Source organism: Aptenodytes patagonicus, unplaced genomic scaffold (assembly GCF_965638725.1).
Source record: "Aptenodytes patagonicus unplaced genomic scaffold, bAptPat1.pri.cur scaffold_125, whole genome shotgun sequence".
NCBI classification, from domain to species: domain Eukaryota; kingdom Metazoa; phylum Chordata; class Aves; order Sphenisciformes; family Spheniscidae; genus Aptenodytes; species Aptenodytes patagonicus.
This window is the reverse complement of record NW_027472068.1, coordinates 13420-25539: the sequence shown is the minus strand read 5'-3', so window position 1 is coordinate 25539 and position 12120 is coordinate 13420. Positions and strand designations below refer to the sequence as shown.

Genomic DNA, 12120 nt, shown 5'->3' with positions numbered 1-12120 from the left:
GTGAGTCCCAGGCGCTTGGGGCCATGTCAGCCCTCTTCTGCCTCTCAGTCCCTCCCAGTCCCCAGCCCCCCCATTTCCCTCTGTGTCATGTTTTTGCTTCCCCGTACCTCTCTTCTTCTGGCATTGTGTTCTGCTCCCCGTCCCTCTCTTCTCCAAGGCCCTCTTTCCCTGTCGCTCCGCCCGTCCCTGTCTCTTCCTCGCTGTCCCTCTCTCCTGCTCCCTGTCCCTCTTTTTTCCTTCCTCTGTCTCTGTCCTGCAGCACATTGCTCTTGTTTTCTTCTCTGTCTCTTTGTCCTGATCTGCATCCCGCTCTGTTTTTCACAGTCTCTCTGGCCTGTTCCCTGTCCTTCTTTGTCTCTCTCTGCCTGTGTCCCGCTCCCTGTCCTTGTCTTCCCCTCTCCCTCCTTCCTTCTGCTTCTCTTTGTTTTTCTCGCTCTCGCGCTCTGTCCTGCTCACTGTCACTGTGTTTTTTTCATGCCGTATCCCACTGTCCCTGTCCTTCTTCCTGCCCATCTCTCCTCTCTCTGTCTCTCTCTGCTGCTCCCTTCCCCTTCCCCTCCCCGCTTCCTCCGTCTCTCTGCAGGGCTCCTGATGCCTCTCTTTCTTTCTCCATCCCTCTGTGCTGCTCACCGTCCCTGTTCTTCTCTTTCTCTTTGCTGTTATTCTTGTCTGTCGCTCTGTCCTGCTCCCTACCCCTATTCTTTTTTACTCCCTCTCCGTCCTGCTGCCCACCCCAGACTTTCCCCAGACTTTTTTGGCAATCTCTATCCTGCCCCCAGTCCTTATTTTTCTCTCCCTCTCCTGCTCCCTCTCCCTCTTTCTGCCTCTCTTCCTCTTTCCCTGCTGCTTCTTTCTCCACCTCTGTCCTGCTCCCTGTCCCCATCTTCTCTGTCTTGATTTCTCCGTCTTGCTGCCTGTCCCATCGTTTCTTGCTATACCCCTCCGTCCAGCTGGCTCTCCTTTTTATTTGTCCTCTCGTCCTCCTTCGTGCTTCTCAGCCCTCTTTTCCTCTTCCTCTGTCTCTGTCCTCCAGCCCATTGCTGGTTTTCTTCCCTCTTCACGGTCTCTTCGTCAGGATCTGACCCTCGCTTTATTTCTCAGTCCCTTTGTTCTCTTCCCTGTCCTTCTTCTCTCTCCATCTGTATGTTCCTTTCCCTGTCCCTGTCTTTCCTTCTTCCTCTCCTTCCCTCCCCACCTCTCTGTCCTGCTCCTGGTCCCTGCTTTTTCTTCCTCCATCTCTCTGCAGGTCTCCTCGTCCCTGTTTCTCTCGATCTGTCCGTCTCTCCTGCCTTATCCCTGGACCTTTCTTTCTCGGCTCCTCAGTCTTCTCCCTCGTCATATTTTTCTCTTTCTAGTCCTCTGTCCTTCTCCCCATTGGCTTAACTGAATGACCAGGTGTCCCTGTGCTCTGGTATTTCCTTAGCATTGCCCTAGGGAAGATAGTGTTTTTAGGACTAGGGATCATTTAGGAGCTGGTCTCCTTATGGAGACGGTGGTGCTCAGTGTAGTTACAGGAGACATTATCCTCAGCTGGTGCTCTGTGCATCTTGTTGAAAGAGCAGGCTGTGGGCCTTATTTTGAAGGAAGGTTTCTTGTTCTGCGCTTACTGCTCCTCGGGAGGCTGCACAGGAGTGTTGCGGGGGTCTGCGGGGATGGATGGGACCTGCTGTGATTCCTGGTAAATGTGAACTTGAACTTATCTGGACTTGAATGAAGCCAGGCTGACTGCATATGGTTTTCTTCCCAGCTCCAATTCCAACCTACGTGCTCGGCGCTAAAGAACAAGAGACCCCGAGCTGCAAATCAGCTGAGAACATCACTCACTTAGGGAATGGGGCAGCTGGTCTGTGAGCAGGGATGTGTACTTGCATGATGGGGCTTTCATGAACGTTCTCTGGTCTTGCCGTTTCACAGCTCTTCCTTTTCCTGGGATTTCTGAGACGGCATTTCTTATTGTGGGGTTCAGACTGGAGCTGGACTTAACGTAGAATGGCTGTTATAATGGGCTCTGACAAATGTGGGAGAACCCTGCTTTTTTGCTGTTGTTTTCTAACACTGTCTGAACTGTGGTAGGCGAAAGGAAGAGTGTTTGAAAGAGCCTGTTTTTTGAGAGTAATGTAGTCCTGTAGCGTGCCTGTCTTTGTATGGTGAAGGTTTCCTACCTGCAGTATGATTTTGCTGGGCTGTGAGGCTGTATTGGAGTAGCAGAGGTAAGAAGTGTTGTCTCTAAAGGTAATGAAGCTGTAGCAAAACTAGCAGGAAAAGAGCTTTTGGTATTGATTGATTTCTGGGAAGCAAGGCAGCAGTGAGGAAAGAAAACTGGGGCTTGTCTAAACGGCTTCTTCACCATAGGCAGGTTTTGAGCATTTGCGCTAGAACAGGCCTTTACTACGGTTTACGAACGCAGAAAATGAGCTGCCTGTAAGGAAAGTTTCAGCAGAAGTAAGGCTCAGTTTGCTAAACTGCGTCCTCTGTATGTGATGCAAACAGATGACTTGTCAGTGTTTACATCTCAAGTGCGTGCCGGTGTGTTAATGCAGGCCGTTGAGGTCTTTTCAGGGGTACTTCTGGACTGGTAGGTCGCGTGCCTGAGCGGTACCGAGTCCCAGGATGAGCCAGCTCCTGCCGGCAGCTTTAGCTCAGAGGATGTGACAGAATGGAAACCATCATTGTGGTGGACCCCAAACGTGAAAGGTGCGGCTATGTTGCTGACGTCCCCCCGGCCGGGAGATGTGGGGAGTTCTGCCAACAGTCGGGTAAGGATTCAGTTTTCTGCTGGAATGGTTCTCCAGATGGATTTAACAAACGATTGCCTTTCTGCTTGCTGTGGCGACCTGCAGAAGGGCCCTGTTGTTCCTTTGGATTTACCAGTGTAAGGGCTTTGGAGGAGAACTAGCTAAACCACCTTTCCCTCTCTATGGAGATCACTAGCATTTGTGTAGAAAAGTAGAGGTTCAGTCAGTAAAGCTTGTAGCGTAGTGCTGTGCTCAGAGCATGGGCATCCTGTTCATTTGGACTCGTTATTTTCTCAACTAAGACTTTCCGAGTCTTACAGACTTGAGCCCCTTGGGATTGTGACGTTGTAGTTCGCGTGCTCAAGTGGAAATGTTTGGTTTGCCGTCACAAATCATCCAAGTCCAGGCTGCCCCCGGGCCCTTCCCTTTGCAGCCCAGGTCAGGCCCGAGTTGGGAAGTGCCCCATCTTCCCAGAGGAGCAGAAACAAGAACCAGAGAAAGTCCTTGCTGCCTCCTTTCCTACTCACCTGCACTGCACAGTCTTCCCCAACCTTGGAAAAAAGGCTCCTCCTCCAGTTAGGGTAGGACTTTGCTAGCGGCTTGGTACGGCTGGAGCAAAGGACAGCACGGGCCATTTGCAGATGCAGACCCGGGTCGGTCCAGGACAAAGGAGTTCCTAACAGATAGGCGGGCAAGGCCAAAGGAAACATCCCGCCTGTGATTAGCCAAGGCTTGGTGGAGGGGAGGGAGACTGTAAAAGGAGAGGAGGGATGCTTTAGTCCTGGAGAGGTGGTTGTTGCAGGGGGGTAGGAGAAACGAATAAGCGAAGGTTTTCGACAGGGAAAAGCAGAGCACAAGTGAAAGGTTTGTGTGGCAGGAAGCGGAGGCTTGGTCTGAAAAGAGAAAGACCTTCTTGGTTTAGGTTTGGTGGGTTTTTTTCCTCCTTTTCCCCAAAAGGCACATTATTTTTACAGCATGGGATGGCATGCACGTCAAACTCTGCCAGAGTGGCAAACAATTTTCAGCTTAATGCCGTTCAGGCATTTTCATTTTGACTCCTGGCCTGTTCTCCTTAATCACAAACTGCTTGTAGCTGCTGCTCATGTTTCTCCTGAGATATTTCACAACCTTCTCTGCAAGCGAAGCACCACTTCCTGCTGATTCAGGGCTTCTCCTTTAAGCTCTCTTGCCGCTACCTCTTTCAGGCCAATTCTCCCTTCTCCTGAGTATTTCACCCAAATACTCAGTCCCAGGGACAACAGGTAAAACGAGGATCGGAGGGGTGTGCGGCACGTTGAGGACACCCGTGGTAAAATCAGCTACGAACCCGTTTCCCTTTACCCCACCCCTCCCTGCCCCCTTTTTCCTTATAAAGCTCTGCTTTGCCATGGCTGGGAGAGGGCCGCTTTTCTCACCAGTAAAAGCACGTGACTGTGCAGCATTTGCTGGTGATCCTCCCACCTGGGCTCCCGGGAAAGCAAAAAATCACACAAGAGTTCTTTACACGTGCTTCAAGTTAGCTTACCGGCTGCTTATAGGGCTAAAATACTTCATAATGACAGAATAGCAGTGATGTTACAAGTAATTAGCAAGTGCCTACGTTGGTTTTGGGGTTTTTTTCCCTTTCTCCATGGCTATGACTGGAACCAGGCTGGCAGGAGGTCCAGTTTCTTTTCAAGATTACTTAGCAATGCAGTTGCACAACCATTTGTGCTTAGAGATTTGCTCTTGGGCACTACAAGGCACTGTACAGCTTGCCTTTATTACTCTTGGAGGAAAAAGTCCCCCAGGAAGGGAATTTCATGAGCTGGGCAGCTCAGTCTCCCCCAGTTACAAAGGAGCTTTGAAATGCAGCTGCCTGCAGGTGTCCTTTCATATGCTGTTCTTCCTAGGTTACCTGAACCACAATCCCACCAAAGCCAAAGCCCCCGCTTACGCACGTAAAGGGGCAAAACCTCCCGCAGAAGACAGCTGCTCTCCAGGCCCTCGTTATTGTGTGGAGCCCTCCGTGACCGGGAATGGGAAGTATGTGGCTCCAGGCTATGCCATCTGTGGAGTTCCCAAGAGAAACACCAAGATCATGCCTGGACCAAGGGAGTGACATTTCTCCAGCCCTTTGTTCAGACAAGACAAGCAGGCTTTCATGTTTCCCTGCAAAAGTGGGGTACAAAAGACTCAGCTCACCCCTTGAACGAGCTGTAGATGTTTTCAGGCTGTTCTGCAGCTGTTAGGGAGAGCACCTCCTGGTGAAGTTGCCTCCTTGGCTTGAGTAAAAGGCCAGAACTTCACTGCTTTTGTGCTGTTGTCCTCTGCCCTAGGTGATTACTTCCCTGAGAAGTCCAACAGTCACATCTATAAATGCCTGCCTGTGCAGTCCACGTCCTTCCGGCACAGGGCCGTCAAAACCGGCCTCCCTCCAGGTAAGTGACCTCTGGGAGATGCATACCCTTGCAGCCCGAGTGTCCTCTAGTGACCATCTGCTGGTCACCTGTTTCACCAGGGCTAGTTCAAAGCCTACGCAGCAGGACGCAACTGTTTCCTGACAGGTTTCCTTTATGTGCATGGGAGCTCGGTGGTGATAACGCCGTTTCTAGCTTTGCTTGGGAGACAGGGGGACCAAAGCCCTTGTGTCACAGCTTGGCTTGGTCTTGGAAGGCAGAGTGAAATTGGCAGAGGTGCCTCCTCTCTGGCAGGAGGCTGCCCAGCTTTGGAGCAGGCATGCTCTGGTGGGGTCAGACCAGGGGTCTTTGCTGTCGCCAGGTCTTCATGTGGTTCTCCTGCTCGTGGACAGCCCCATCACTGTTGACAATCTTTCATAAATAGGGATTTCCAGACATGGAGGTTGTTTCTCCCTCCTGGTGAGAGCACGCACGGGGGCTCCGTTGCCAGAGAAGCCAGTGGGGAGTGCTCCTGGTTGGCTGCAGCTCCCTTGGCCGATGCTTGTGCTCCTCTCTCGGCCCCGTGGTCTGATACGAGCCTTTCTGCCCACCCAAGCTGTGCTGCCGGCTTTTGGGAAACGGGGGTACCAAGGGTGGATGGTTTTACCACAGCCAGGAAGGTCCCGTCAACTTGTCAGGGATTTTTTCTTCCTGGTTCTTGCAGTTACAGGTTTTAAAACAGCCAAGCAAAGAAGTTTTCCAAGGAAACGTTACCAAGGGAAGTGCAGGTTTTAGCTCTGATTGCTCTCTGTGTGGGTTGTATCTGTCCTCAGCCAGACGCGCAGTAGCTTTCAGACGAGGAGTGGGACTACTCCAGGGCAAAGTGAGCAATCAGGATGCCAAGCCTGTTTTGTTTAAGGTGTCTTGGTTTCGGCAGGGATAGAGTTAATTTCCTTCCTAGTAGCTGGTACAGTGCTGTGTTTTGGATTTAGGATGAGAACTAAGTTGATAACGCACCGATGTTTTAGTTGTTGCTAGGTAATGCTTACACTAGCCAAGGACATTTTAGTTTCCCATGCTCTACCGACTAAGAAGGCCGCTGCTCGGGGACTGGCTGGGCATCGGCTGGCGGGTGGTGAGCAATTGCACTGTGCATCACTTGCTTTGTGCATTATTATTATTATTGTTATTATATTATTATTATTATCATTTTATTTCAATTATTAAACTGTTTTTATCTCAACCCACGAGTTTTTCTCACTTGTGCTCTTCCAGTTCTCTCCCCCATCCCACCGGGGGCGGGGAGGAGTGAGCGAGCGTCTCCGTGGTGCTCAGTTGCCGACTGAGGTTAAACCACGACACCTAGGAGGAATCCTGGGGAGCTGCCAGGCATGCACCTGCCTCCAACATGGACAAAACAAGGACATTAGCAACCTAGGAGGAGTTTGCGGCTACTACCCACCACTTCAGCTCTGTCCAGATGAAGCCACAACACTCCTGGAGATGCCCGAGAGGAGTCCCAGGGAGATATTGGGCACTGACCTGCCTTCAATATGAAGAAAGCTCTTCCAGTAACGAACTAGGAGGACTCTGGGGCTGCTCCTGAGACTTCAGCTATATCCAGGGAAGGCCAAGACAATCCTGAACGTGCCTGGGAGAATTCCCGGGGAGCTACAGAGCATAGACCTTCCCCCAAAATACACTACGCTCTTTGCATAGCTACCTTCAAAGAGTCTGGGGCTGCTTGCTACTGGGAATTCACCTGTCTCCAGAGGAAGCCAAAACACTCCTGGAGATGCCTGGGAGGAGTCCCGGGGTGCTTCTGGGAATGGACCTGCCTCCAACATGAACAAGACTCTTCAGGTAACTACCTAGCTCAAAGCTGCGTCTGTTACCGAGGTCTTCAGCTGTCTCCAGGCAAAGTCAAAACACTCCAAAGCTGCCTGGGAGGAGCCCCAGAGAGCTACAGGCCATGGAACTGCCTCCAACATGCGCAAAACTCTTTGCTTAGCTTCCTTGTGGGAATCTGGGGCTGCTACCTTCAAAATTCAGCTGTCTGCAGGGGAGGCAAAAACATTCTTGAGCTGTTTGGCAGTCCCGGGAAAGCTTCCGGCCATAGACCTGCCTTCAAGTTTAAGAAAACTCTTCAACTAACAACTTTGCAGGGTCTGCGTCTGCTACCTGAGACATTCAGGTGTCCCACGGGGAGGCCAACACACTCCTGGAATGACTGGGAGAATTCCCAGGGACCTACCAGGCATGGACCTGCACCCAGCTTACATAAAGCTCCTCAGGTAGCTACTATAGAAGAGTCTGGGGCTGCTACCTGGGAATTCAGCTCTCTCCAGAGAAACCAATATGCTCCTGGGGATGTCTGAGAGGAGTCCTGGGGAGCTACTGGGCATGGACCTGCCTCCAGCATACACAAAACACCTGGGGTAAGTACGTGGAAAGGTCTGGGGTGGCTACCTGCGAGATTCAGATGTCTCCCCGGGGGGTCAAAACATTCTGGAGACTCCCTTGGAGGATCCCTGAGGAGCTACCGGGCATGGACCTGCCTCCAAGACAAAGAAAACTCTTCAGCTAACTAACTAACTAACCCGGAAAACTGTGGTGATGCTACCTGGGACTTTAGGTGTCTGTAAAGGAAAAGTCCTGAAGCAAAACCAGGAATGGACCCGCTGCCAACATAGACAATGCTCTTTGGGTAGCTACCTTAGAAGATTCTGGGGCTGCTGCCTGGGAATTCGCTCGTCTCCGGAGGAAACCCAAAGAGTCCGGGAACTTCCTGGGAGGAGTTCCAGAGTGCTGTTGGGCACGGACCTGCCTCCAACATACACCAAATTCTTCGCCTGTCTCCCCCGGTGGAGTCTGGGGCTGCTACCCAGGACTTCAGCTCCCTCCAGAGCCGGACAAAACACTTTGGCAGATGCCTGTACAGGGCATGGATCTGCTTCCCATTTCTATCAGCAGTCAGTGACAGAATATCTATCAGTAGTATGGCAGCAGCCAATAACAGCAGCAATCAATCGTATAGCAACAACCAATCTTTTCGCAATAATCAACAGAACAGCAATAACCAACTAGGTGTATACTACTGCAGGTTACTGCAAACTTATCATTAGGCAGGGAACTTATCCTCAAAACAGCAGCAGATATCCTGATGATAGATTACTTCTATGGATATATAATACTGGTATAAAGTGAATCAGAAAGATTTCAGAAAGGGCCAAAGCATCCCAGCGGGGAGGACAAACCGATCCCAGAGGGGACCCAGCCATCCCACAGGTGGGCGGATAAACCTAACCGACTCCAAAAGTGAGCCCAAAGGGGACCAATAAAGTAACCGAGTCTCACTTCAGAGATGACCTGGAGGCGTCTGGATTCTCGGTACCTGGCTGTGCTGCAAAGCGACCAGCTGTATGTTTCAAGGACGATTCTGGTCGCCACACTCACAGCTCCTGGGCTCGCAGGAACGTTCTTCTGCTCAGTCATTTCCCCTTCTAACCAGCCGCCTTTGTGGCTGCTCACACCTGCCCGTTCCTGCCCCATCAGCTCCTCCGACACCAGTGACCTCACAAGCACCTGCACAGCAGAAGCGTCTTCACTTCCAACACCCCGGCTTTGTCCCCTCCATCTCCATCTCTTGTGCATCACTTGTTTTGTGTATTATTATTATTATTATCATATTATTATTATCATCATTTTATTTCAATTATTAAACTGTTTTTATCTCAACCCACGAGTTTTTTCTCACTTGTGCTCTTCCAATTCTCTCCCCCATCCCACCGGGTGGGGGGGAGTGAGCGAGCGGCTGCGTGGTGCTCAGTTGCCGACTGAAATTAAACCACGACAGTCCTTTTTGGCGCCCAGCGTGGGGCTCGAAGGGTTTGAGATAATAACAGGTTAACCGGAGTGTATTAAAGAACTTATATCTGTTAGTGGTTGTGGGTCACAATGTTGGTTTCTCTGTTCTCGATATTGATTTGTATAACCTGCATCGCGCTCTTTTTCCTGCTGTACATGTTAAAGATTGGTGTTGGGTTTTGCAGCTTGCTGTGGTCTGCAGTGAATAGCAATGTCTCGCTTGTGAGGTTTGTTTTTAGAACGTTGACCTTGACGTTAGCGTGGTATGTAAACTTCGCAATGAAGCCGTTACTGTACCACGGAGACCATTTCGTGGAGACAACTAGCAATTGCAGTAACTTTTCTGAGAGTTTTTTTACGGAGGAAATACAGAATGGCAGTGTCACTACCTTCTTCTATGATGTTTCCTCCTTCATTACAGTAACTTTTCAGTATTTTGAACATCCTTGGGCAGTTAAGATGCTTCTATTAATACTTCTTGGGAATACTGTTTCGGTTTTGTCTAAAGTTGGTAAGCAATTTAAGAATATCATCCAGAGATCTGCCCCAAGGCTGAATAACTATGAGTGGCAGGGTGTGTGGGACAAGACGGGCAAGTACCTAGGCCAATGGGCACCCCCAGTGTTTTGGAACTTCACCCCTGAGCAAGTGCGGAATCCTGAAGTGTTAGTAGAACATTTGGACAAAGGATGCTGTCACCCTGGCAACTCCAGAGAGATGCAGCTCATTGCAACGTGCTGGGGCCTGGCCTAGTCGTGAGGCTAGTGTAAGCATTACCTAGCAACAACTAAAACATCGGTGCGTTATCAACTTTGTTCTCATCCTAAATCCAAAACACTGTACCAGCTACTAGAAAGGAAATTAACTCTATCCCTGCCGAAACCAGGACACATTATTATTATTATTATTATTGTTGTTGTTATTATTTTATTGAAATTATTAAACTGTTTTTATCTCAACCCACGAGTTTTTCTCACTTGTACTCTTCCAATTCTCTCCCCCATCCCACCAGGGGCGGGGGGGAATGGGTGAGCGGCTGTGTGGTGCTCAGTTGCCGACTGAGGTTAAACCACGACAGGCTGCTAACAGCTCCAGATCATTTCTAAGGCATTTCCGAGGAGACTTTCAAGGATGACATCAAAGCTGCATTTTCCTGAAAGGGAAGGAATCTGTGCTTTCAGTTTTCTACTCTTGGTGAGCTGGGTGGGCAGTGGGAATTTACTTCTCCACTCTGGAGAAGGCACTGAGGCTGCAGTTCTGGTTAGGACTTTTCTGAGCTGCTCCTTAGACCCTGCACACGGAGAGATGACCCTGTGCGGTGCCCTGCTGCCAAGAGGGGTCTGCAGGGCAGAGCTAGGCACACAGCAGGTTGGATGGAGTCTGTGAGCACTGACAGGGAGGAGATGTGGGGACAGAGAAAGAGCTGCTGGCAGGGACAGCTCCAGGCAGCGTATGTAGTCGGGGAGTGAGAGGAGAGCTGCTCCCAGAAATGCCAGGGGAAGGGGGATCTGGGCAGCTCCCTGCCATCCCCTGACATGCCGGACACCTTCCCCGGAGCAAGCCCCTGATCTCCCCTCCCACACAGCAGGACACTAGGAAAAATGAAGTAGATTTTGTTCAGAGTAGTCTAACCTAAACATTTTACTCTCTTCCTCCATGGACTGTGCTGATGCCCAACAGGACCAGATGTCCAACGGCAGCTCCACCACCGAGTTCCTCCTCCTGGCATTCACAGACACGCGGGAGCTGCAGCTCTTGACCTTCTGGCTCTTCCTGGGCATCCACCTGGCTGCCCTCCGGGGCAATGGCATCATCATCACCGCTGTAGTCTATGACCACCGACTCCATACCTCCATGTACTTCTGCCTCCTTAACCTCTCCCGCCGCGACCTGGGCTCCATCTCCACCACTCTCCCCAAAGCCATGGCCTATTCTCTGTGGGACGCCAGGGCCATCTCCTACCCAGGATGTGCTGCCCAGCTCTTTCTGTTAGTCTTCTTTATCTCAGCAGACTGTTCTCTCCTCACTGTCATGGCCTATGACTGCTACGTTGCCATCTGCAAACCCCTGCACTACGGGACCCTGCTGGGCAGCAGAGCTTGTGTCCACGTGGCAGCAGCTGTCTGGGGCAGTGGGTTTTTGTATGCCGTGCTTCACACTGCCGATACATTTTCACTACCACTCTGTCAAGGCAATGCCCTGGACCAGTTCTTCTGTGAAATCCCCCAGATCCTCAAGCTCTCCTGCTCAGAGTCAGACTACCTCAGGGAGGTTGGGCTTCTTGTGCTTAGTGCCTGTTTAGCATTTGGGTGTTTTGTTTTCATTGTGCTGTCCTACGTGCAGATCTTCAGGGCCGTGCTGAGGATCCCCTCCGAGCTGGGACAGCATAAAGCCTTTTCCACGTGCCCCCCTCACCTGGCTGTCGTCTCCCTGTTTTTCAGCACTGCAGTGCCTGCCTACCTGAAGCCCCCCTCCATTGCTTCCCCATCCCTGGACCTGGTGGTGTCATTTCTGTACTCGGTGGTGCCTCCAGCAGTGAACCCCCTCATCTACAGCATGAGGAATCAGGAGCTCAAGGACGCCCTATGGAAACTGGCACAATGGACACTGTTTCACTGGCAATACCCTGCCTCCCCTTCTCTGCACATTTCCCAGAATTTATCTTAGGCCAGGAGTCTGCTGTTCTCCCTTGTGATCGTCCTACTTCTAGATAATTTTCTGGGTTTATACTGCTTCTCTTGAGGCTTGATCCTGTCGTGTCTGACCCTTGGACAACACTGTGTCAGATGTGACCTGTCCACATGCAGCTCTTCAGTATAAAGGTTATCTCCCAGGTGACGTGCTTGCAGGCTGAGCTCTTTCTCCAAAGCTGCTGCCAAGAAAATGTCCAAGGAATTGGTCTTTTAAAGAGTCTTTTCTCCTTGTGTTCTCCCTAAGATTGGGGTTAAGCTTGTGGTATGATTGTGTTCCACTGGACCGAAAGTTCTGGTTTTCAAAGCTCTCTTCTTTGTGTCCGATGGCAGTGGAGATGGTGCATGGGCTCCCGGTTAATTCCACAGGCTGCTTCACATATGACAGGACGGATGGCATATAGTGGTCTCTCTGGAAACGAATTTGGAGGGCTCAGGAGAGGATGGGGG

At 50.9% G+C, this 12120-nt stretch overlaps 1 protein-coding gene across 1 annotated transcript; it reads left to right on the top strand.

The window, feature by feature from the left end:
* Positions 1–5137: 5137 nt before the first annotated feature.
* On the top strand, positions 5138–11647 carry LOC143173549 (olfactory receptor 14A16-like). The gene is made up of 2 exons (XM_076363794.1): positions 5138–5155; positions 10661–11647. Exon 2 carries the CDS (start codon positions 10667–10669, stop codon positions 11645–11647), a length of 981 nt encoding a protein of 326 aa, XP_076219909.1. The 5' UTR covers positions 5138–5155; positions 10661–10666.
* The last annotated feature ends 473 nt before the right edge of the window (positions 11648–12120 follow it).